At 43.2% G+C, this 24,370-nt stretch overlaps 1 protein-coding gene across 4 annotated transcripts in view; it reads right to left on the bottom strand.

Moving 5' to 3' along the window:
* ARMH3 (armadillo like helical domain containing 3) overlaps positions 1-24,370 on the bottom strand; it is a 133,220-nt gene that overhangs the window by 8,068 nt on the left and 100,782 nt on the right. For all 4 annotated transcript variants that reach the window (XM_028730525.2, XM_028730524.2, XM_028730526.2 and 1 more), the window contains one exon: positions 20,539-20,617. In XM_028730525.2, coding sequence (XP_028586358.2) covers positions 20,539-20,617 — 79 coding nt within the window. The remainder of the gene's footprint in view (positions 1-20,538; positions 20,618-24,370) is intronic.

Genomic DNA, 24,370 nt, shown 5'->3' with positions numbered 1-24,370 from the left:
ATCTGTTTTTTACTTGTTCTATAAACAGTTGTGTATTTTGTGCAATTATTTTATTTTGCATTGCATCTCATTTGTTGTTGTTATCTTGAACACTATTGTGTGGAAAGGCGGAATAGAAATTTAAAGCAGTAGCCCTGGACTGAAACCAGCATCCATAATAATTACATAGTTAGCACCTGATCAGTCGAAGTGCCCTGCTCCGTTTTATTGTAGAGGCATAGAACACACAATGCCAGAATTCGAAGCAGGAGACCACTTTTCCACAGACAAATATGCTGAGCTGTGGACAGAATGGCTAAGCAGTCTGTGGTTCATGATCCAAATTGAAAGGTTTTTACAGCAGTGCTGTTTCGGACTATCAGCAGTTATCCGTACGACTAACCACAGAATCAAGTCATTCTCGTCTGTTAGTTCAAGCAGATGGAGCCTGCAGTTGAGTCTCACTACATTCTTCAGATAATGTACTACTAAACTCAACTAGCAGAAATTACAAATGAGTAGAAGTAGGACCAAACTGGGGGTGGGGGAGAGGAGAAGGAGAAGGAGAAGGAGGAGGAGGAGGAGGAGGGAGGAGGAGGAGGAGAAGAAGAAGAAGAAGAAGAAGAAGAAGAAGAAGAAGAAGAAGAAGAAGAATCTTCTTATACACGGTATATGGGGAAGACAGGTTACTGTCCTGGAGTCCAGCTCCTCCCTCAGGCATGCCTAGCAAGTATGCTGTTAGAAATGGTCTTAGGTTCTCTCTGTGTGGGTGGGTGGGTGTACCATTCTGACAACAGTAAAGTAGCTGGAGCCCTTTAAAGAGGATACACAACTGAACCTGGCAATACATTCTCTTCCCAGACAAATTTGGCTCTTTTTACTTTAGCTGCGCTCTCTATTGTTTACTGTATACATTCATTAGTTCAACTGGAAGGAACACATATGAATTAAGTGTTCATAGCTTTTAAAAACATCCCTCAGTAGCCAAAGTCAATGATTTGCATTAACCAAGGGCATACTTTCCAAAATAAACCAAGTATTTGCCAACTTCAAAATTGTTCAAAACAAAATTGCACTGCCACCTGGGCCTAGTTTGCATTTTCAATGCAACAAAGAATTTCTAGTGACCGATATAAGCATATCATGGGAATTTTGTTGTAGTAATGGGTGGCTTCAAGTATCCTCACATAGAATGGCTGCATATGCGTTCCACCTATGACAAAAGGTAAAATGACTGTGCTGTAGAACAGTTGGCCATCAACATGGATGGCTTTAAAATAGGATTATCATGGAGAAGAAGGCTGTCAATGGCTACTAGCCATGATGGCTATGCTCTGCCTCCATGGTTGGAAGCAGTATGCTTCTGAATATCAATTGCTGGAATCCACAAGAGAGGCAAGTGCTTTTGTGATTGGGTCCTATTTGCTGATTTCCCAACCAGCATCTGATTGGTCAATGTGATGACTGGATGCTGGACTAGATGGGCCATTGGCCCGAGCCAACAAATGCTTCTTATGTTCTTAAGATTTCATGTCCATTTCCAGTTTCTTTCAAATGAAGGTGATACACAGCTGCTCACCATCAACTCTACTCCTTGCTGAAGCAGGGGCAAGAGTTTGTCTGACATCATCCTGAACTTTGGGTTGTGTTGCAAGTGCCTCCAAAGAATAACTTGATAGCAGAAGCAAACCTCTGCTCTTCTCCCAAGCTCAGAGCTAGAGAGGGAATTGGGACTCATACTCACCAAGAAAGAAGCAACACTCCCATGATAAGTGAATTTGGATAGCGTTCTATTACATGAAATTCTGAGGCTAACAAGACTATACCCCTAAATGGCAAGTAAATGGCTTTGACAGAATTAGAACAATATTGTCCTTTTCTTCCTGATCCCTCCTCTCTGATGGAAAAGACTAACACCTTGGGAGAATTATCAGAGACAGAATTAGAGCAAAACTGTCCTATTTGTTCCTCTAGTGGAGAGGAACAACACATTAGGAGTTTTCGGGCAGTATTTCTTGCATTTTTGAACAAACTGGATCTTGCAACCAAAGGATACATAGTATTAATAGAAATGGGTGGGGTGGAACTGGCACTCTCATCTTCAACTGAAGCGCTAATAACTTATTGGAACACCAGAATCTTGTTGACACTTTCTATTTTACATTTTCTTTCATGGGAATGTTCCTAACCAAATCGTAAATGTGACCAACACCATATTGTAGGGATTTTGGATACAGAGATTAGGACTCAGGCTCGTTAGCCTCCAAAAAGGGATGCAGTATGTCCTCTTCCAGTCAGATGTAAGGCAAGGCAGGAGCTGCAGAACCATGGATAGCTCTGAGCAAGCAACTTACTCATTCAACAAAAGTTGAGAGCAGACTGAGCCTTTTTTAGTCTCTGCTACCCAGACTCCCTTTGCCAGGCTCCTTGCCTTTTTGGATAACTTTAGATTTTAAAGGGCCAATCCTCTACCTGGAAGACAGGCACTCTTCCTCTATTCCATAGCCTCCTGCCTATTTTCCTCCCTGTGCTGCTATTGTGAGAGGCATTTTGTTCCTCATGCTCAGGGGGAAGGCTCCCATTAGGGTCTTGGCTCTGGTCCTCTAGATCCTGATGGTGTGAGAGATTGTTCTGGGTGCTCCTGTCAGTCAGCCTCAGTGGTCTTCCAATCTCCAGCAGCAGGCTCAGAGCCCTGAATCTGGTTCAGCTCCTTAGCTGCAGCCTCTGCAGCCTCAGAGTCTGGTTTGCTGCTATCGCCTCTGGAGTCATGACACAGCCAGGACCCCAAGGCCAACACAGCTGGAAATCTGGGGAGAAAATCATCTTTAATTTGCTTTACCGCACAGTAGACGACATTATTGTTGCAATACTCCAAGAGGCTAGCAAATCACTTCTCCACACAGCCCAGATCCTCATGAGGACACAGCAAAATGGTCTAGCACAGGGGTCTGCAACCTTTAAGACAAAAAGAGCCACTTGGACCCATTTCCGAAGAAAAAAACAACTGGGAGCCGCAAAACCATTGCGACATTTAAAGCATGCGCGCCGCTGCCCTCCGATCTGACAGCGGGTGGGAAGGTGACGTCGGGACGGTGCGTGACTAACGCACGCACCGCCCCCATGCGACGTCACAGCCAGTACAGCGCCCACCACAGTGGGGAGTGTCGGGGCGCACAATGTGCCTCCTCCCCTTGCTAGTATCCGCCCCGGAGCCGCGGCAAAGGTGTAAAAGAGCCACATGCGGCTCCGGAGCCGCGGGTTGCAGACCCCTGGTCTAGCAGTAGTTCAAAGTTACCAACTAGATCAGGCCTTGTGCTGTGCACTGTTCAAGACTGTAGAGGGGGCAGGGACCACAGTCTGACTTGGGCAGAGTTTCAGTGAAGAGGAAAAATGATGTGGTTGGAGGAGGAGAGGAGAGTACAAAAAACCCACAGTTCCTCCACCTAGGTTTACTCTCAGATTTTGCAAAGATGCAAGCATGTATTAGCAACGGCAGTAATTTCCCGCTGGCTCCCAGCCTGGCCATTAAATGGGCTGAATTTAAAAGTGCTTTAGCAGCACGACACCCATTCAAGTCAATGAGAATCACGTGGCTACAATTCACTAGGGAAAATACCATTTATGCTGCTTGCACTCCTTTTGCTTATTCAATCCAGGCACATTAGCACTTCTCTCAAAACGCCCCCTCCCCCCAATTCTCAAAAATTATTGTTCTTTTAAACAAACACTATTGTTTCTTTATTCCCTATCATTCCAAAGCAGCATCAGTCCTTTCTTCAACAGTTGCTACAGCAAAATTAGTGTTATAACCCATAGTAAGGTTAGTTCTGGATCACGAGTATTACTACCATGATTTGTGTATCAGGTCACTGAGGCTGGGCACCAAGATAAATTGCTTCTAAGGACTACAACTGACAAAAAGGGGGCACAATAACATCATGGGACATCTTCGACAGATGCAAACTGCAGTTAGGAAGTGGGAAGGCAAAGCTCAAACAGGCAATGGTGATCAGAAGGAAGGATCACTGGTGCAGGTGCAGGGAAGGGTGAGATGGCTCTCACACCAGAGGATATCACCTCCAACAGAACCTACTCCCATTGCTTAAAAAATTGTAAGCTTCCATAGAGCAAAACTGAAAAAGGTCTATGTTATATATTGAGATGCTTTGTTTAATCAAAAAGCCAATACACTTTTCCTTTTTATTTAACTGAATTTATCTCCCCCACTTCCACAGCAAAATGCAGACAATCTTGCCTACAGAATCCATAATAGTTACCACTCCTCTCTTTTATGCCATGCACTTGGGGGGGGGGGAGTAGGGGCACAGGTACAACCCAGGGAGTTAATGTCTGAAGCAGAAGAGAACCAACAGTTGGTTTGTTTTTGTTAATCACAGCAGGGATGATCCTCAGGCTTTTGAACAAGTTCCAGCTCCGGTAATTCAATCCCGATTCCCTAAAGTGCACCCTGCAGATTTAATCAGGGGAGCAATTCGTTGCTGTACCCTTCATGATACCACTGCCAATGCAAAACATCTGCCAAACTCCACCCTAGAGGCTGCTGCAGGTCCAGGCAAGGCAGCTGACTTCTCTGTGATGGGCACACACATACAAGCCTGATAGATTTCTTCTGGAAGAAATTGCCTTTACAAAACAAAGAGCCAGTATTAACCTTTGTCCCTACAGTGCAATCAAAAAGCTTTTAGAGACTTGGGAGCTGCAGACCCACTGTTGGGAATGGACAGACAAGTCCCAGATCTCTGTGGGGCAATGTGAGGAAGCACATCTCTTAGAGGGTGGAGGAGGGGCAGCTCAGAGGACTCCCAATGAGAGGGGAGAGGAGGCTGAGGGAACACTCCACAAGTGAGCGTGTTCGAGAAAGGGTGAGACGGTGCCAGCTCTGCAGACAAGGGGTGACATAACTGGGCTCCTAAGGCCCACAGGGGTGCCGCAGAAAGAATGTAGTTGGTCAAGGGCACCGTGGACTCAAAAAGGTTGAAAACCTCTGATCTAGGCATATGGCTCCCCATCAAGGATGAGGGAATGAGTAGAACTGTAAGCCCTGATAGTGAGGTAGGCTTTGGAAAAGATAACCCTTCATAGCCATGAGCAAACTTATATGCTATGGCTAGTCTCACCATTGCAACCTTTAGTAAGTACAGCTCAGAAGATAAGGGGAGAAAGTGCCAATCAGGTTTTTCAAGGGTGTAAAAAGCACTACCCCTGCCAACAAAAAATGTTCTCAAGCAATGGTTAAGGCAGGAGAGACTAGTACTATGCATAACTATTAGACTAAGAATTTACAGCTAACACCCCAAAATCCACTTCTTCAATATCCCCCACCGAGTAGTGCACAAATCCAACAAGCCCAACCATATCTGCTAAGGCTTGGGTGTGGTCTCTGTAGGGGCTACTAAAGAAATGCTGTGTGGATCTTAAGCAAGCCATTCTGTTTAAGATTTTGGAAAGTGGTTACATCAGTCTCTCATGGGTATAAAGAAAACTCTGCCCTCCTCTCTACAAAGAGGCAGAGAATCAATAGGATTCCAAGTACACAATAAAAATGAGGGCAATCCTCTTTTATAGTGCCAGTCTTGGTGTCCAAATATCTGCCTTAAAAACAGACAGAGAGAAGAATTGTGCAGTTCTCCAGACTGCAGCCCAATATACTGATGTTACAGTATTTACAGCCCCAAGTAACCTTATTTACATCCTGTATGTACATCCATGGGGAACCTCTGGCTGGAGTTGATGGAAGCTGCAGACCAACATATGGAAGGCCAGAGGTTGCCCACCACCCCTGGCCTAAATGAAAAAAAAAAGGGGGGGGGGGAGAAGCAGCGCATTCAAACCATTTAAGATTTTCTTATCAGTGAAAGAAGCATTTCATAGAAAACATTTAGGAATTCTGGCCTGTACTGCCAACCAACTGTGTTACATGTGAGCCTAAAGAATGCTCAAGGCTCAGTAGTACAGTGTCTCCTTAGTATGCACAACCTGGTCTTCCAGGTTCAATTCCTGGTGTCTCCAGAAAGAAGTGGGAAAGACTCCCTTTCCTGGAGAACTACTACCAGTTGGTACAGACAAGGATTGGGAAACCTCTGGCCCTCTAAATCCCATCAACCCCAGCGAGCATGGCTCAGGGATGACTGGAACTGTAGCCCTGCAAAATCTTGAGGGCCACAGGTTTACCATCATTGGTGCAGAGAATACATGAGCTCAATGGCCTAATTCAATATAAAGCAGTTTCCTATATTCCTGAGAGGGCCATCATTCTTTCTGCCTAACAATTCTCATGCAAGAATTAAAGTTACAGAGCTATAGCAAGGCACCAGGCATCTGAGAAGCCATTAGCTCTTTTTCTTTTTTTTTTAAAGGTTCAGGGAAGTGGCCAAGCACTAAGAACTGATCATTAAAAGGAAAGGTGGATCTGACCTGGTGGTGTGAAAACAGTACAATTTTAAAGTTGCTGGAAAGGCAAAGGGACAGGACAAAAAGCCCACCCTCCACACACGGAGAAATGAGATTTGATTTATTCCGTGACTCTGAGGCTTGTTCAATTTCCATTGTGAATTTCCACTGCATAAATTCAAGGGCTGCAAAAAGTCCCTGTTAGAAGCTGTCCAGAGCAATTGAAGGTGATGTGCACAATGATCTATGAAGAGGCAGATTTCAAAGCCTCACTGGGGTATTTTAGCATATTTTTGCATATATGTTCAGCACACCAACCCTTCAGGAACATGTTGGGCATTAATTTACAAAATGCAATTAGATACAGCACATACACAACTCCTTACCGTCAATGATTTATCAATTTAGTTAGCTCCCTTCACTTCATCTGGTTAATTTCCTCTGATTACATAGCATTGCGTACAGAGACAAGCCTGTATTTCCTAAGTTTTAGAAGGATTAGATGACATTCAGAAATCATTTGCAAAAAGAACACAGAGGCTGAACAGCAGGGATTAATATGTTAGCTGCTTTCTCCTATTTTAAAATCGCTCATTTGCCCCAAGTCAAATAGTTCTCTTTATTATTTTCTTGTCTTTATTTTCCTATTGCTTGGTTCCCTGCTCCTAATGGACTTGCCCCATTATCCCTTCTCAGCAGAATCATGTCTAGGTTGTATTCAACATAGTGCTAAAGTGAAAGCTCCATCAGGACAAAGATTTCTGCTTGACCAATAGAACATTCTCTCCCTTTTCTCCCCCTGCATGCAGAGCCTTAGCTAGGTGATCTTGCGCCCCTGGCAGAACCGTCCAGATTGCATCCCCTAGCCATGGACAAATTAGCTCTTCTTTCTGCCTTTCCTACAACCCCCCCTCCCTCCACCCATTCAATTCACCCTCTATTTAAAACCATTTCTTATGAGGAAACACTCAATATATATATTTATGGACATATTTTTAAGCTGATTTTGTGCGCCCCTGGCGGGGGCCCACCTCACCACCCCCTAGCTACAGCCCTGCCTGCATGCCCCCTAAATTTGTTCTAGGAGTTCCCTCAGCCCTCCGGAGTAGTTTAGAGGAGGGCACAGAACAGGAACAAGGGGAAGAGAGGGGAGGAAGTCCTAGCGCGCAAGCAGAAATCCTTGCATTGACTGCATGTAGTAGCCAAAATACTACACAGAGATAATGCCCATAAAGGAAAAGCTGTGTATATCATTACTTATTTTGAAAGTCTGACACAAGTATTAATGTTGCTGTGAATATATGATTTGGGAAGTTGACATGCAGAAGGAGACTTCCTCTTCTAAATTATTGTTTCTATACAAAACCCAGTATTTTAGCCTAACGAAGTCTTGAATCCTAGGACATCTGAGCAGTGATGTCTTCATCTAGCATTTAATTTCTTTTAGTAATACAGAGTGTAATTCAGAATCAATCCAGTCAACAATTTTATTAACTTACTTCCACAGCAGAGCAGCACTAGTCAGACAGTCCAGGTGGGAAAGCGACAGGCTTAGAAGAATCAAGCGCTCACAACAATGTTAACCCACTCTAAATGCCCAGACAGTTGAAAATTACAGGTGTTGTCATTGTGAATGGCACCTCTGAAGTCGTGCTGGACAGACATCAGCATAGCTTCGTGCTTTCAAAGATTCCACAACTATCTTTGAAAGACTGGCTTCAACATGTAGGGAGTCTATGATTGCTTTTGCCTCTTCATGGCTGAAGTGCTAGAGGCAACCCCCAATGCTGATGGGATGGGGAGGAAGTGAGAATTCACACCTCTTCCTCAGTGAACAACAAGGGGCCAGGAGGAAGGAGGAGAGATCATGGTTCTTTGCCTTCTTTTCCTTTTTGTGAAGTACAGAGGAAAACAATTTCTGGAATGAAAGACGTGTCTGGTCCGTCGCTTCTGTCTTCTGACCTCAGAGGGGAGGCAAAAGGATGTTTCTCACTTCTCTCCTTCTCAACCATTTTAAACGATAGCCAAGAGTAACTTCTTCAGCCCATTAGGTTAGGTTTAAAACTTTCACTGCTGTAGACAATGCTGAACTGTTTAGTGTTTGGCCACTGTCAAAGGGTTGAGAGAATGTTGATGCAACAAGTAGGAGTATTAGAAGGAGTTCCTGTATATTCGTACTTCGTTACGTCAGTCTCCGGTTGCATTTTTTCAGGATACAAACGCGGCAAACCCAGAAGTGTATACTTCCAGGTTTCGCGCTGCGTGCATGCGCAGAAGCGCTCTGCATGTCTCGCGCATGCACAGAAGTAGCGCTCTAGTTGTGGACTTTTTGGGGTGCAAATGGCACCCTGGAACGGATTGAGTCCATAACTAAAGGTACCACTGCATAAAACTTCTTAACATGCTGATACAAAGGCAGCACTGGCACAAGGATTATCCACAACTGCTTAGGTGATGAAATACCGTAGTGGCACTGAGTACCCAAAGGCTTCTGAGCCTAAAGATTCCAAAGGCAGTGTTGATGAAGAGTTCAAGAAGCTCTACAAGGCTGATGCCTTCACAATGTTGACAAACTAGGCAATGGCAAGGATGGGCCAATTCAGAGAATTTGGAAGGGGTGGAAAAAGTCATAACACATTTGGTTTAGCAATACCCTATCCGTACAAAGTTGGAGGCGGGGAAGAGAATGAGAACAACTTACATAACTACCAAATGATGAGAGATCCCTTTCTGCTGCTGCTCACTATGTGGTCATAAAGAAACTGAGCCAAAAGGTATTGGTTAAACTCCCAAAGAACACCAAAATACATGGGTAAAGAAGAGAGTGGTGGCACCTCTAATCTTCCAGAACTTTCTAGAATGTCCCACTTATAGACTGCACAGGCAGGTTTCCATATTTGGGATTGCACGGAATCCACAGGGCACAGCATGACCTACTTTATATTCCAGTATAACCTCCTGGAAAAGTAACTGCAGCAATTGTGACAGAGAAGCAGCAAGAGAGTTGTTTCATGCTGATAAAATAAAGCCCACGTCATGTCAAACTGCCTCCTCTGCACCAAAACTCATGATAACTTGAGCGTGGGTCAGAAAAGGCTGAGAGCTAAAAAAATATATGATTTTTTTTAACTCTTCCTCTATGGGACAGCTATCTGTCCAGCTAAAAATTCGATCCTCTTTTCCATGTTGGCACTGAGACTAGATAGTGGGAAATTTTATGGGGTCAAAAAGGATTGTCAATTCTTTTCTTAGCCAGATTCTGGGTGCTTATAAAAAGCCCTAAACAACTTAGGACCCCATATTCAAAAGAAATATTGACTTGCTTGTGCATCAAGACTTATAGAGGAGACAGTCTTTGTGATTCCACCTGCAAATTGCATTTACAGGTGACAGTGCAGGAGAAGACCTTTTATTTGGTGGTCCCCCACTTGTGGAAAGACAGATCTCTCTTCTGAGGTGCATCTTGTGCTGATGCTCTTGGTGTCCTCTCGATAGATGAGGATGCACATCTTTGCCCGGGACCTTTGGGAGTGGTTAGATTTTACTATCAGGGGTTGTGACGTCTGAAACTGTTTGCCTGCTTCCGTGAAAGGTTCTTCACAGTTTAATGGTTGGTTTAAAAATATCATGTGCACACAAATGTTACAAATCTTATTTATTGTTCTATGTATGCATTGCTATGGATTTGCATAGGATCCCCTAAAAGTCCTGGGTACCAGATATTCCCCCCAGTAGTTTCTAGTTTGTGAATGCAGATCACTAAATGCTTGAAGTCCTCACCCAGGTGAAAGACAGCTTAGCAGTGTAAAAATGCAGGCTGAATCAGTTTCTTGGCCAGGAATTGGCTGGAGAGAAGAACTACCATGTGGTACAAAGGAAAGTAATGGACAATTGACACAAACAGTTACTTTGTGCTGGGCAGCAGAGGAGTGTGAGCTCCTCCTCCTATGAGCAGAGACAAAGGTCAGGTTTAGGAAGGGACAAACATTTCAGCTAAGCTGATAGTAGTTTGGCACATTATCCACAATGTGTGGGAGACCTCTGAGGCAAAATCAGGGGCAGTTCAGAACACCATACCTCTCTGACTCTTTTCTTTTAAAACACACACTCAGATGGCACAAAGGAAAAGAATGGTCTGGAACACTGGCTGTGAATGTGCAAGTGATCTGATCTGATCTGATCTTCCATACAGGGATGGCTATACCCTAGTCAAACAGCATAACTTGGGAAACTAGAAAGCTGGGCAGGGTAAAAGCTGGGAGGTAGCTCTGTCATCTGTTAAATGAAGAATCAGAGCCTACTTTTGAATAAGAATTAAGCAGCTTTAGGAAGTCCTCTAGATCTGGAACTTTTTGGCATGGAGGATGTAGTGACAGATTCTGTTGTCCCATACCAAATTCCCTTTAAGGGGGGAAAACAGAGACTTTAATTATTTCAGGGGGATGGAACTACGTATCTGTGAAACCATCTGCCTCTTTGTCAAGAAGATAAACTATTGCCTTGCGTATGGGGGGGAGCTTTGTTTTATTTCGATTGTTTGCTTGCTTCACTGGAGCAAAGCATTCAGAAGCTGCTACTGGTGGCAAGAGGAATGGTTGCCAGGCAGTCATATGGTACGTTCAACATAGACCCTTATCTGCCCATCATGAGAAGAGGGATAGAACCATATACCTGACCATCTTGCTGACTTTCAGATTCCAAGTACTGTTAAAAGAAACCAACACGCTTCCAAAAAAATTTAAAGCTATTGGTGTAAAACTAAAGACATCAGAGATCAAAAATATTTTATTTGTGAAGTTGAGGGACAACCAATTTTGTTTGCAGCAGTCCAGCTTTTAAGGCACTTGACCCACGTTGGTTCTGCCCGACAGGTGGCTCTTAACCAGGGGATGAATCAGGCAAGGTAGCAATGGCACCTAGGAGACAGCAGCCTAGCAGCCTTTCCCCAGCCTGTGTATTGGGAAATTGGCAGGAAGGACATGACTCCCCACCAGAGGAGAACCAAGGGCTAGAAAAACTGGGTAATCTTAAAGTGACAGGCTAGCAAAGGGCATTTTTTCTTCCTTACTTTGGTCTGGGTACCATGGGCCTCTAATTAGGAAAGGCAGGGAAGAGAACATGGTAAGAAAAAGAAGCTCTGTAAAGATCTTGAACCCTATTAAGAAAATAGGGCCATCCTAGTGTCCAGAATTCACCTTTCACCAGGAAGAGGTACAGCAGGTGAAAACTATCCTCCTCTACCTCAAGGAGAAGAGAGGAATGTCAGTAGAATGGTCCATTTGTTTGGCACCTGCATACCACCCTTCTGACTTGCCCTGCTCTCTTTAAACTAAAAATTTGGTTGCTCTCTATATAGTTATTTATTTATACATTATTTATACCCACCATTTCCTTTGATGGGACTCAATACAGCTATTTCAATTTAACAAAATAGTGGCCCTTTTTTGCACCTAGTTCTCCATTAATTTGGCATTATTCAATCTCCTGGCTCTCCAGGACAGATACAACACAGAACAGTGACACATCTCAGCCGAGATATGCAGGATTCCCTTCATGTGGAATGAAAAGCATCCCTTTGGGCACCTAGGGGCTGACAGTCTTTGCCGGCTAACACTTTGAACTGAATTCGCAGCATCTGAAAGTGAGAGGCAAACCAACCACCAAAGCAGCGTTCATTCTCCTGCTTTTACGTTGTCTCCCTACAGACACTGCACCTTTTTGCCTCACAAGCATTCGTTCTGATGCTCCAGGAGACATAGTGGTTTATCTGTTTCCCCCTCCTAGGAAGCAAATAAAAATCAGATGACCTACTTTGCCACCATGGGGAATAGATGTCACCTACACAGCACAGATAATCCAGGGGAAAGCAGCGGGCGGGCGGGCAGTGTCAGGAGGGCAGGTTACATAGCACCTGTCAGTGTGCAGGCAGTGTCAGGAGGGCAGCTTACATAGCACCTGCATGTCATGCTACTGAAGTCAATGCCTGAAAGCAGTCAGTGCTTATTGTCCCCTTGGTTTCAGGAAAGGGTTAAAACTGGGGGGGGATAGAAAATACAGATAATCACAAAAGCTAACACAAAAGCTAACAAGCGACAGCTCCTTCTTTAATATCAGATGCAAAAAGTTGTAATTTAATCTGTTTTAAACGCAGGCTCTTTTGATTGTTCTTCAGTGGCACTTTAACCAACTGGAGCAGATGGTTAATGGCAGGGCTAATCAACAGCATCACTTTGAACTTGACAACATCCTCCATCACAAAAATCTCAGTGAGCTTCACAAGTCCCAACACATTAAGCCTCTGTGTTAAGAAAGCCACAAGTACCCCCTGCTCCAATTGATGGAATTAAATTATGGAAGTTATTAGGCATTTTTCTACAAGCAAATGCAGAGATAATAAAAAATAGAACTAATGAGTGTGCTCTGAGCACTAGCCTGTAACCCAGTGAATTTGGATTATAAATAGAAAATAGGTTAATAATCTGCTATGCTACTCTTTAGTTGATGCTTAGGGAGCAGCAGTTTTACTACCACTGAACCTACCCTATCACAGAGGCTTGTGGCAAGTTTCAATATACCAAAACAGTAAACACAGCCATCTCTGAAAGAGTACCTAAAATTAGACACATCATACAACACTTTGAATGCTGTTCAAAATAGCAGCCTTGTCTCTCAAAATGTTTCTGCCTGCATCCTCATGCAGAATTAAGATAGCACACCCTATTGTACGGGACAGCTAGGTACAAATATGTTGACCACTAAACTCAGCTTGCTATTCTGACACCAGGACAGGCATTCCATGCTGGATGTTTGGCGCTGCATAGCAGGATGTCTTAACTCTTGACCTCTATATCTGTACAATAAAAAACACCTGGTGTGAGAGGATCCCTAGTATCCCAACCACTGTCTTTTAACTGCACATTAGAAACACAGAATCTGAACATCCTTAGCAGCAAAAAGATCCTTATTGATTAGTCCTGCCTTAGCCCCCCCACCCCGCCGCCATGTAGCAGAAAGTGCTTTCTGACCCCAAGTGCTTGGATGGGACAAGGAGTATCTATAAAACAAGAGATTAATTGGTTCAATTTAATTAACTGAAGTCACATCAAAATTAATTATTTGAAATAACTAGATTACCAACAAGCAACAGCCCTTAAAATAATTATCAGTAAAATGGTAAAGATTTGTTTAAGAATATCCCAGCATACAAGATGTGTAGGCCAGGAGTTGGAATACAGTAGAAAAAAGCAAACCACACAAAAAATGGATAGGAAAAAATATAGGGTGGAATCCAACATAGCACTAAGGCAATTGTTGCATCAGTGCAAGGACTATTGCTTGTGCAACGGAACATTCTCCCACCTCCCCTCCCCTCCTCCTGCATTCTTCTTAAATTTGGGGAGGGTGTGGGGTTTGCACAGGAAGTGGAGAGAGAGGGAAGTTTCACTGTGCAAGCAGAAATTCTTGTGTTCACTTTGATGCATTAGTAGCTTACCACCTAGGGACGCGGGTGGCACTGTGGGTTAAACCACAGAACCTAGGGCTTGCCGATCAGAAGGTCAGCAGTTCGAATCCCCGCGACGGGGTGAGCTCCCATTGCTCGGTCCCAGCTCCTGCCAACCTAGCAGTTCAAAAGCACGTCAAAGTGCAAGTAGATAAATAGGTACTGCTCTGGCGGGAAGGTAAACAGCGTTTCCATGCGCTGCTCTGGTTCACCAGAAGCGACTTAGTCATGCTGGCCACATGACCCGGAAGCTGTACGTCGGCTCCCTCGGCCAATAAAGTGAGATGAGCGCTGCAACCCCAGAGTCGGTCACGACTGGGCCTAACAGTCAGGTCAGGGGTCCCTTTACCTTTACCTAGCTTATCACCTATAGTTTCTAAATTCAAACGTCTAAATTCAAATTTAATCTATACCTAGGATACAGTCATTGTCATGAACTGGCTGGAGAAAGAAGAATGATGGAAGGAACCAGCTGGAGAAGGCTCAAAGCCCAGGGAGTGGTGGTGGGATAACGATCAGTAGTCAGAGGTAAAAGACTGGGAAGAAGAGGTGTTAGAAGCTGAAGAGGGAACAGGACTTAGTGAGCTGGGAGAGTCAGTGGCAGAGAGAAGTCCAGAATCAGAGGCAGAAGTTGAAGCAGGACAGTAGGATGAAGGAAGCCAAGAGGCAGAAATGAGTCAGGCTGATGAAGAGTCACAGGTGTCTCCTCTTCCTGCTGCAGCAAGCTCCCTTCCCCACTTGTCTCCCAGAACCAGAAGAGATATGAAAAGTTTGGAGGAGAGGTTGACTGCATGCAGGTGCGGTTTTGATTGCTTGGGGAAAGCCCTGGTGAGGAGGCAGGGACTTTTAGTCTTGCTGATTTTCACGGAGGAAGACCATTGGGAATGAGCTACTCTACTCATTAGGTCTGACACACAACCAAGTCTGTGGCGGTCATGTTTTTGCTAACAGAGAGTTAACTCCATCTTTGAACTGTGTGATTACTGACTAGCATACTCCTGTGAGAGTGAACTACTAAACACCTATAGCACAGGAAATGTATTCTTGCCTAGCCAGTTTATTGGGACGGTGCACCTAGTACCTAATGCCGTAGCCTCAACAGGCCTCCCCACTGAGCTAGTTTCCTGGTGGGAAGCCAGTATCTGCAGACATGCATGAAATCCAAAATGATGCTCCTGCCAAGCTAGTCTAAGGGTGAGATGCACCTGAAGCTGCTCTGTTCTCAAACGATGCTCACACACCAATTGCCAGGAAGGCTAAGGAGCACAGACAGTCCAGATGACCTAAAGGTGCTGGAATACCTGGAACCAGAGAGCAGGGCTGAATAGCTCACTATGGAGCGGTGAGGAAACAAGGAGAGGGGTGTGGCAGAAAGACCACTTTAAACATTTCCACCTTTGGAAGAGGTGACTGGGAACTGTTGTGCTCTGTGTCACTAGACAAATCTCAAAAGGAGAAACCACTGCTAACTACCCTCCAAGACCCATTCTGAGGATCACAGGACTCCTCAGCATCACTCCTAAAATAAACCCCACATACACCCCAGGGAACCACACCGGGATGGTGGGTGGTGGAGGAAGGAGAACAAACACTTAATGGGGTTGAACGAGAAGAAGAAAGGGGCTGGAAAGAAACTAATGAAGAAGAAAATTAATGTTTCACGGCAGGAGACAGAATGAGAACATGGAGTGGAAGGAACATACTCAACCAAACTGGATAAAAAAAGAGTTTAGAAAAATTGGAAAACACACACACCATATAGTCAGAAGATAAACTGCTACATAGAGCCATTCAACCCACCACCTAGACCACCCACAAACTGGTGGGCAGAATGGACGAGGCAGAAGACCTGGTTGGACCCTGCATGTCACATCTGGTGGCAAGTGTCACCCCATCAGAGGAATGTCTTCCATCCTGATCTTGCAAAAATTGTAATCTTCTCATTGAGCTGATCATAATGGGCAAAGTAAACCTAATGTCCCATCAGTGGAAGCCCTATGCAAGGACTTCTGCTTGCACACCCTCTCCTCCCTCAGCATGTACCTTGAATGTGGCTCAGGGGCAGTGGTGGGAAAAATCCAAGAATAGCACACAGCGGTAGGAGAGGGGGGATTGCTTCATCTGGCAAGCTGCAATGCTTGCACAGATGGAACATTTGGAGGAGCGTGACATTGAATTCCACCCATCACATATGTACTCAGGGAAACCTGACAGATATTTTGGAAATTTAATTGTTTGCAGTAACTGAATTCAATTAATTTTAATTCAAGTAATTAAAAAAAATTAATTTATCTTGGCTATCTCAGACAGAAACCTGTAATGTGTGTTCTCCTTTAGTTATCAAAAAGAAATATTTTTTGCTTCTGAACTATGAAGAAGTTGCACTTGAAGATCTTTCCTAAACTGTCAAGCTAAGTCCTGTACATAGATACAAGTGAGTCTGATAAACTCAGAATACATTGTTGCCAAAGTATACTTGCTGCCCCGAAAGGCCTTGATTCTTCCATGTAATTAAAATATAACTAAATTAGAAAATGCATTTATGAAATGGCTGAAAAACCAGGGGAAGGAGGGATCAACTCTCCTTGACAATAAACTGCCCCTGGTATATGGCAAGCCAATCCTGTCTCCAATGTGGCTTTTCTGCCCATTCCATCCTGCTCCAGTGACATTTGTTTTATTGCATCCAATACATTAAATTTAATGGAAGCCACTAAAAGGCACTAAAGCCATTGCTCTGAGGCTTCTCTCTCTCTCTCTCTCTCTCTCTCTCTCTCTCTCTCTCTCTCTCTCTCTCTTGTAGTTAAGCAGGGATATTTTTGGGACACAATTAATGTTGTCATATGCATGCTCTAAAGCTGTCACAAGGTATTACATAACTCATGTGTGCTACTCGAACAGTAAACTAGCACAATGTGTACTAGAAGTAAGAAAACCACCACTTCAACAAGCTAATTTCATCCATGAGCTTGGAATTCAAGCCCCAGAAAACAAAGGTTAAAATTCTGGAGTACACTTCATATTTAAATGAAAGCTGGACATTTATGAAATTCTGGTGGTATTTTGGTGAGTGTGTATGAAAGAGCCTGTTAACAATGAGGACCATTTCTGATCTTTCTTGCATCGGTTTTCGAGTACTAAATACACATGCACAAAGACATTTACGGATATATGACCTGACCATGAAACAAATTAACAGTGGCTTGAAAAAGCTTGAACATATTCTTCCCTGCTCAAAATACCAAGAACAGCCACTTAAAGAAACTACTATATTAATTTACTTGTAGCTGGGGACGCAGTACATACCCAGATGTAAAGAGAACAGAGCAGAGCACTTAGGATCATGGTGGGGATATGTGAGCTTGCAAACAGCAACTCCTAAGTTTATTTGCTTTTAAAAACTTGTTTGAAATAAACTAATGAAAAGCAGAGGGAGCAGAAGAAAATTTAGCTAATAGCTTTACACAAATTAGTATTACTGAGCAACAGAGCTCTTATTACATCATAACTGTAATCACTAAGGGAAGAGCTAAATGTCATCAGACAGACAATCCCAGCAAAATTACTAAAGGTTTGACTCAGGAGAACTAGATAGGAAATGCATGACAATGCGGAATGACAATGCGGAATGACAATGCGGAATGACAGCATGATATAGTAGTTTTGCTACAGCTGCTTGAAAAAAACGGGGCACAAAGACAGAACTGGCTGAATACATCTGCCCTGACTGTGCAGCAAAAATTACAGCAGTCGCTTGAAGGTTTCCACAATATGGCTTGTTCTGGTTCATCTATTTGGGGGAGTGACCAGCAGAGTAACCCACACACTCTGAGCATTAAACTTAATTATCCTCCCCACATCCACATCCAGTAGAGTAGAAAATAAAATGCTCAGTATACAAAAAGAGCAAGTATTGAGAGGCAAATGCACAGTGAACAATAAGAAGTTCACGTATTATAAAATTGGGAAAGCCTGTATGTGGACACAAACTGAGAAGCATGTTAACTAAATCACAATGCCTGGATGCAACAACTGCTTTGTGGAGTTGCCTGCATAGCCAGAGGGTGGGTAGACTTGATCACAATGACATTCCCTAGTTTTGAAAACTTGATAGCCAGGCCTTTCAACAGATGTAACTTCTATCTACTACAATGCTGGTAGTTGTATGCTTGATAGTACAAAAAAGCACTGATATAACCTATGAATAATCATGCAATTTACTTAATTATTTGTAAGTTACAAAATTGGATTTCTTATCAGATTTTAACAGGAGATGACCTTTCAAAAAAGCATATTCAGTGCTCACAGCATACTACTGCCAAAAAATATTGCGCTTTCTCACCCTCACCCTGCTTTAGCCAATGTATTTAATATGATGTTCCAAATTATTAACAGTCTGTGTGTACTATCTAGTCAAGCTATTTGTTCAAAACACTGGAATATATATTTTAGCTCATTATCAGATTGGTTAAAAGCAGAAGCATTCAGAAATATTTAGCTTAAAAAAAATATCAAAAATAGATCCGAGTCCCATATCCAGAATGATTCCATGATTCTCACTGCAGAAGCAGATCTAAGGCCCTCTTAGGATGGACATATAGATTAATGCTGAATCAAAGAGAGTTGTTTCTCAAAACCTTTCAAACATTTACAAAATGCAGACCCTTCCTTCATTATTATTATTTTGAAGGGTCGAAGAAAGAGGGCTCAAATGTTCACCTATTGTGTGGGGACAGTGACAGCAAAGGCTATTAACCTATGAATCCACCCCATTCCAATGTAGCAATGACCAAGATAGCCAAGCCTGGTTGCCTTGACAACAGGTGCAAGATCCCTCCTATCCCTAATCTCTGATATCATGGTTCATGGTGAGGGCAAAGCAACTGGCTGGAAGGAGGTGTGGGTGGTTATTGATTTGTTTGTGTTCTTGGGGGGGTTTTTTTGGCCTTGTATTTTTATGTTGTGAACTGACCTGAGGACTACAGATGATGGGGGAGGTATACAAATTTAAGAAATATAAACAAATATACTGGCTTCATTTGCCCTCAGTGAAATCATTACTCTCGCTACCTGATCTGTGATTGGCTAGGTTCGTTAGTCCCAGAAAGATGTTCCAGTTTAAAAAACCAGGCAGTGAATAGCAGCGAGGAGATAGGAAGGTAAACAAAATTTGAGTGTTCACTGAACATTCCACCCCTTCTCCAAAGCTTTACCTCCATGCACAAAATTGAAGTGGCTACCATTTAGCATAGCCCTAGCCTAGACCTTCCTCCTTTGGATGCCATCCGGAGGTCCCACCTCTTTTTAATTAACTCCTCTCTATTTTGATCTTTCTGCCACTTCGGGGTAATGCTTCCATTTGAAAGAAGAAATCAAACCACTTCCCTGCTTCCTAATAATCTCTCCTCAAACTGCTCTGTGCATCAGAGCTGATTTCATTACCTGCCGCCTGCTGCTGGTGGTGGTTTTATTTAAAGCACAGGCGTGTGGTGAAGAAAGAATTCAGCATGACCTCCCTGAACTGCTGGGGGATGAATGCTCCACTGCACTGACAGGGAGAAGCTGCTTCCCTTTCTTAAAACTAGCAGACAAAGCCAAGCATGGTTGCGAAGCCTCCCACATCCAGGGCCCCATTTTCAATTACTGCACGTGCTGAAAGGGTTTAAAAAAAGAAGTAAAAAAAGCATAGGCTGATATAATCAGCAGTGAACAGATGAATGAGAATCTGTAAAATACAACATCATAGAACATAGTAACGGGTACAGCAACTCCTGGCAAGAAAATTAAGTTGAATAGATTGTCTGGAGCTTGGCAGTACTCTTTCTGCAGAGGAACTGTACAAAGGAAAGCCAACAAGAACAGGGATGCTGCATCATTAACCCATACCTTCAGGTTATCTTGCAATGCATCAACATAATAAATTGTAACTTGAAGGGAAAGAAGGGTGGACCGAGTGTATGACTAGCTACTGCCAAGCTTCAAAATTCCTAAGCCCCAGTTCTCTCTGTGTGTGTTTTAATGAAATGGACAAGAAGGTCAACCTTTTCCTCCCTGAAGCTATTTAACTTCAGGAAGGCCCATTTACACAGCTCTTGACAGGCAAGGAAGTAGAGGAATCAGGCTGAATTATGATAAAATAAAATATAACCGTAATTGCTCTCTCTATGAAAAATCTCCTCATTTAGAAATGTACTTAAAATAGCTATTCATGGCTTAGTGAATTCCATTACACTGAAAAGTCAGCATCAACTATTGCGTATGTTCACATAATCCTAGCACTCCCCCAAATTAAGTTGCACTCCAAATGTTTGCCAAGATCTCACTGCGCATTTCCGGAGTCATCACCTATCAAGGACACATTTGCAAATGAGAAACCACCTTGACCCTGCTGTGCATTCTCTTTCAATTCAGGGTAGTCTTGGGAAAAGTCTTTCTTCCTGGGCCACAGCTCTGTCTTCCTAGACTTTAACCATGTGGCAGCACATGCCCCATTTATTGCTCATGTGCTGCTATTTTGAGAGCTTGCTAAACCCTAGCTCGGGATACTGTAAGGCTTCCAATGCAGTCAGCCGGGACAGAGTAGGGTGAACTCTTCTGAACAGTGCACCATAAGAAATAACAGAATTAAAAAGATGCATGTAACTTACCTGTTCTTCTGAAAGCTGTGAGATGTGATTCACAGCTGCGTAAGACTCTATCTTTGGATTGAAATGGTTGATAATGGCTCTGAAACAGAGAGAGAAATTTTACATTCATGTATGAAGGTCGGAGAGTGAAAATATTCTCCATTACGTGTTGCAAAGAAGCCTTTTCTTCTATTGTATTGCATAGCTGTGGTGTCATTTTAGCTGACAAAGTTTAAAATCAACAGCTCAAAGGGATATATTTACACATATCAGTTCTACATGGAAAACCAATAAAAATTAGGACCATCTGGTGGTTACTAAGTTACCTAGGATTTCTTATTTGACACCATACTAAACTGGTCCTTGAAGCCCTCCTCTTGAGTTTGCCTGAAACAGATTCTAGAATAATATATCCATACATATAGTCTTGGTCTGTTCAGTCATCTGGATATTTCTGTTTCAAACAAATTATATATATTTTTTCAGAGAGGAAAAAAAGGGTTCTCAGTAATTATGATCTAACAAACAATGCAGCTGAGGAGATGAGGTTCTAGGTATCAATCAGCAATTTCCCTTCCTTTGATGGCTCCAGTGTTCACAGTCACCCTAAACGTGAAGCAGCTTATGTTCTGCTACATAAGAGCTGAATGTAGACATGGGTTGCTCATTTTCAAAGTTGCAAAACAATGCTGGCATCGGGCCTGTCTGCATGTATGATATTTCTTGCCTGTTGGAATCTTTCAGCCTTTCAGTGCTGAGTAGTCTCAGGTAGTACTCAAATCCAGAAATTGCCACAATGGTTCTCAGACTTCAATTATGCTGTCCTCAGAGACAGATATTATTATTATTATTATTATTATTATTATTATTATTATTATTATTACCCCGCCCATCTGGCTGGGTTGCCCCAGCCACTCTGGGCGGCTTCCAACAGAATATTAAACAGAATAAAACTTCAAACATTAAAAACTTCCCTAAACAGGTCTGCCTTCAGATGTCTTCTAAAAGTCAGATAGTTGTTTATTTCCTTGACATCTGGTGGGAGGGCATTCCACAGGGCGGGTGCCACCACTGAAAAGGCCCTCTGCCTGGTTCCCTGCAACCTCACTTCTTGCAGTGAGGGAACTGCTAGAAGGCCCTCGGAGCTGGACCTCAGTGTCCAGGCTGATCGATGGGGGAGGAGATGCTCCTTCAGGTATACTGGACCAAGGTCTTTTAGGGCTTTAAAGGTCAGCACCCACATACTGGGAGCCAATGTAGGTCTTTCAGGACTGGTGTTATGTGGTCTCAGCTGCCAGGGTAACAGAGCTGCTATGCTAGTTTCCCAGCAGTTGTGATGCTATTACTTACTAGGAGATGGGAGATGTGGCAGGGAAGTCAGTGCAGTGCAAGCATGCCAGCAGGACTGCCAAATTCGCATCGTATTGACTTCTTGGTAAGCAAAAGTAATCCATCTGCTGAGAAACTAATGTAGCAGCTGCACCATACCAGATGAGCCACCTATGACTATCCCATAGCACCACTATTTTGGGAGGATTTGTCAGTCATATTACCAGAAAATCTCCAGCACTAAGACAATACTGTATATTAGAGGAGACAGTTTTAAGTTGAGTTCTTCCTAAGCAAATTTTATCAGCCGGGGCAGTCTATGGTGCATTGTGTATACAGTTGCATGCAGCTTCTTAAGTATGCTCTCTGTGGCCTAATGTGATATTAACCGAAACAGATAGTCAACGGCAAAATATTATACTAATGACACTTCTGACCCAACTATAGCATCAAAGGTGGACAGCATGTAAGCAACCTTATCTGCAAAGTGCATAATAAACAAGTCACAGCTGATTGGAGATGCTGACAAGAACAATATGATATTTCAAATAACTTCCACTTACTCCTCAGTACAATGTTGAATCCCCGTACAAGGCTATTAGAGTCTTAGGAGTTAAGACAATCAAAATGTATTTTTATATATTGAGAATATTTCTAAACCACCCTCCATCAACAGATTGCAAGGTGGTATATAAAAGTGCAAATAAAATTAAGTCACACAACGTACAAATGCAATTTGTGACCAACACAAAATAAAACAAAACAAAGGCAAATGGAGATAAAGCATGAACTTCATTTTTGTTTCAGGTTGTTAAAAGTCTCCCGGTTCTATGAATAAAAATACTGATTTCTTTATGGTAAGTGTGATAACAGCTCTTCTAAATGTAAATTGCTTTCATAGACATAGCAGAGGTCAATACATTACATGAACACAAAGGAGATGAAGAAACGATCCAAACGATTGCCTACAAAAGCTGCACTTGTTTTGCTAACCTAAAACGTCTCTTAGTTCTTGGAACCAAGTTCTCTCTCCAAACCTCTTGCACACAAAACCCTTAGAATCCATTCCTTATTCCAACTACTAGAGAACATTCACATAAGCATGCTAAAATTCTTTATTTTGATAATTTTGCTATAAATATTGCATTCATAACACACCCTAGGACTTGGGTAAGGTAAACCAATAAAACTTCACAGTAAGTCCGATTTTTCTCTCTTGGAAAGGGGGGGGGCAGAGTAGTATGTAGCTAGAGCATTTCTATCAGGAAGTATTATGGGAAGGAAACAGGGATCGCTCCTCCACTTTCCAGAGCCAGTGTGGTGTAGTGGTTAAGAGCGGTAGTCACGTAATCTGGGTAACCGGGTTCGCGTCTCCGCTCCTCCACATGCAGCTGCTGGGTGACCTTGGGCCAGTCATACTTCTTTGAAGTCTCTCAGCCCCACTCACCTCACAGAGTGTTTGTTGTGGGGGAGGAAGGGAAAGGAGAATGTTAGCCGCTTTGAGACTCCTGAAGGGGAGTGAAAGGCGGGATATCAAATCCAAACTCTTCTTCTTCTTCTTTCCCTTCAGCACTCCCCTTAAAACTGCCTGCAACAGGAGGAGGAGCTTCTTCTCAAAGCAAGCTGCTCTCCCCCACCAACTGAGACCAGTGACTTTGATGGATTCCACTTGCCTATGCCAGCATCATAATGCAGCACTAATGTATTTCTGGACCACAAAAATAATTAGTTTTGGTGTGGCTTAGCACTTATAAAAGTTATTGATTCACTCCAAGCTACATGCAGCATGACCTTTTATCCCTGCCTATGGTAAGAAGGAGCATATGGTATTCATGAGGTGCAGGGAGGGATTCCTTCATAAACAGATAACACATGGCTGCACTTTAATTTAGTCAGATCCAGCCTTCCTACATAGTCCTATTCTGCAGAACTTTGGAGCAAGAGAGCTTGCTATAAAGCACTCTTCCAAGCAGCTAGAAAAGGAGAACTGTGAAGAGGCCACAGAACGAACTATGAATGGAGGGATTCCCATCTGCCATCTTTTAGATCCCCTGGGAAACTCACTAAGCCTTCTGAAGCCTGGAACTGGGTATGTGGAAAGCAGCTGAGTGACCGCTCAATGCAAGACCATTGTAGACATCCAGAGTAAGTTCCATTAGACTTTGATGCCTGTCCATAAACTCCAGAGTGAAAGACTAGGGTGAAGTCATCATTTTCAGGGGCCCCACTTCCTTGTGAGAAAGTTTGGGCTGACCCTTCGAGTGTTCTCAAAATATTGGGTGGTATTCAACTAACCACCCTGTCAGAGCAAGGATTTCCACCTGCACAATGAGACCTTCTCCCTCCCCCCCCCCCATGGACACCCATGGCAAATCTGCAAGGGCAACCCCTAGAACAGATTTAAGGGGCACATGAGGGAAGGAGGAATGTTCTGCTGAACAAGCAGCAATCCTTGTTCACTTAGCGCTAGGTGTGGAGAGCTCAGCAGCAATTTTGCAAAGATTTCAGTCTTCCCTTATAGTAC

The sequence above is a fragment of the Podarcis muralis genome, chromosome 6 (assembly GCF_964188315.1).
Source record: "Podarcis muralis chromosome 6, rPodMur119.hap1.1, whole genome shotgun sequence".
Taxonomy (NCBI): domain Eukaryota; kingdom Metazoa; phylum Chordata; class Lepidosauria; order Squamata; family Lacertidae; genus Podarcis; species Podarcis muralis.
The sequence above is the reverse complement of the archived record's forward strand: the minus strand, read 5'-3'. Positions and strand labels throughout refer to the sequence as shown.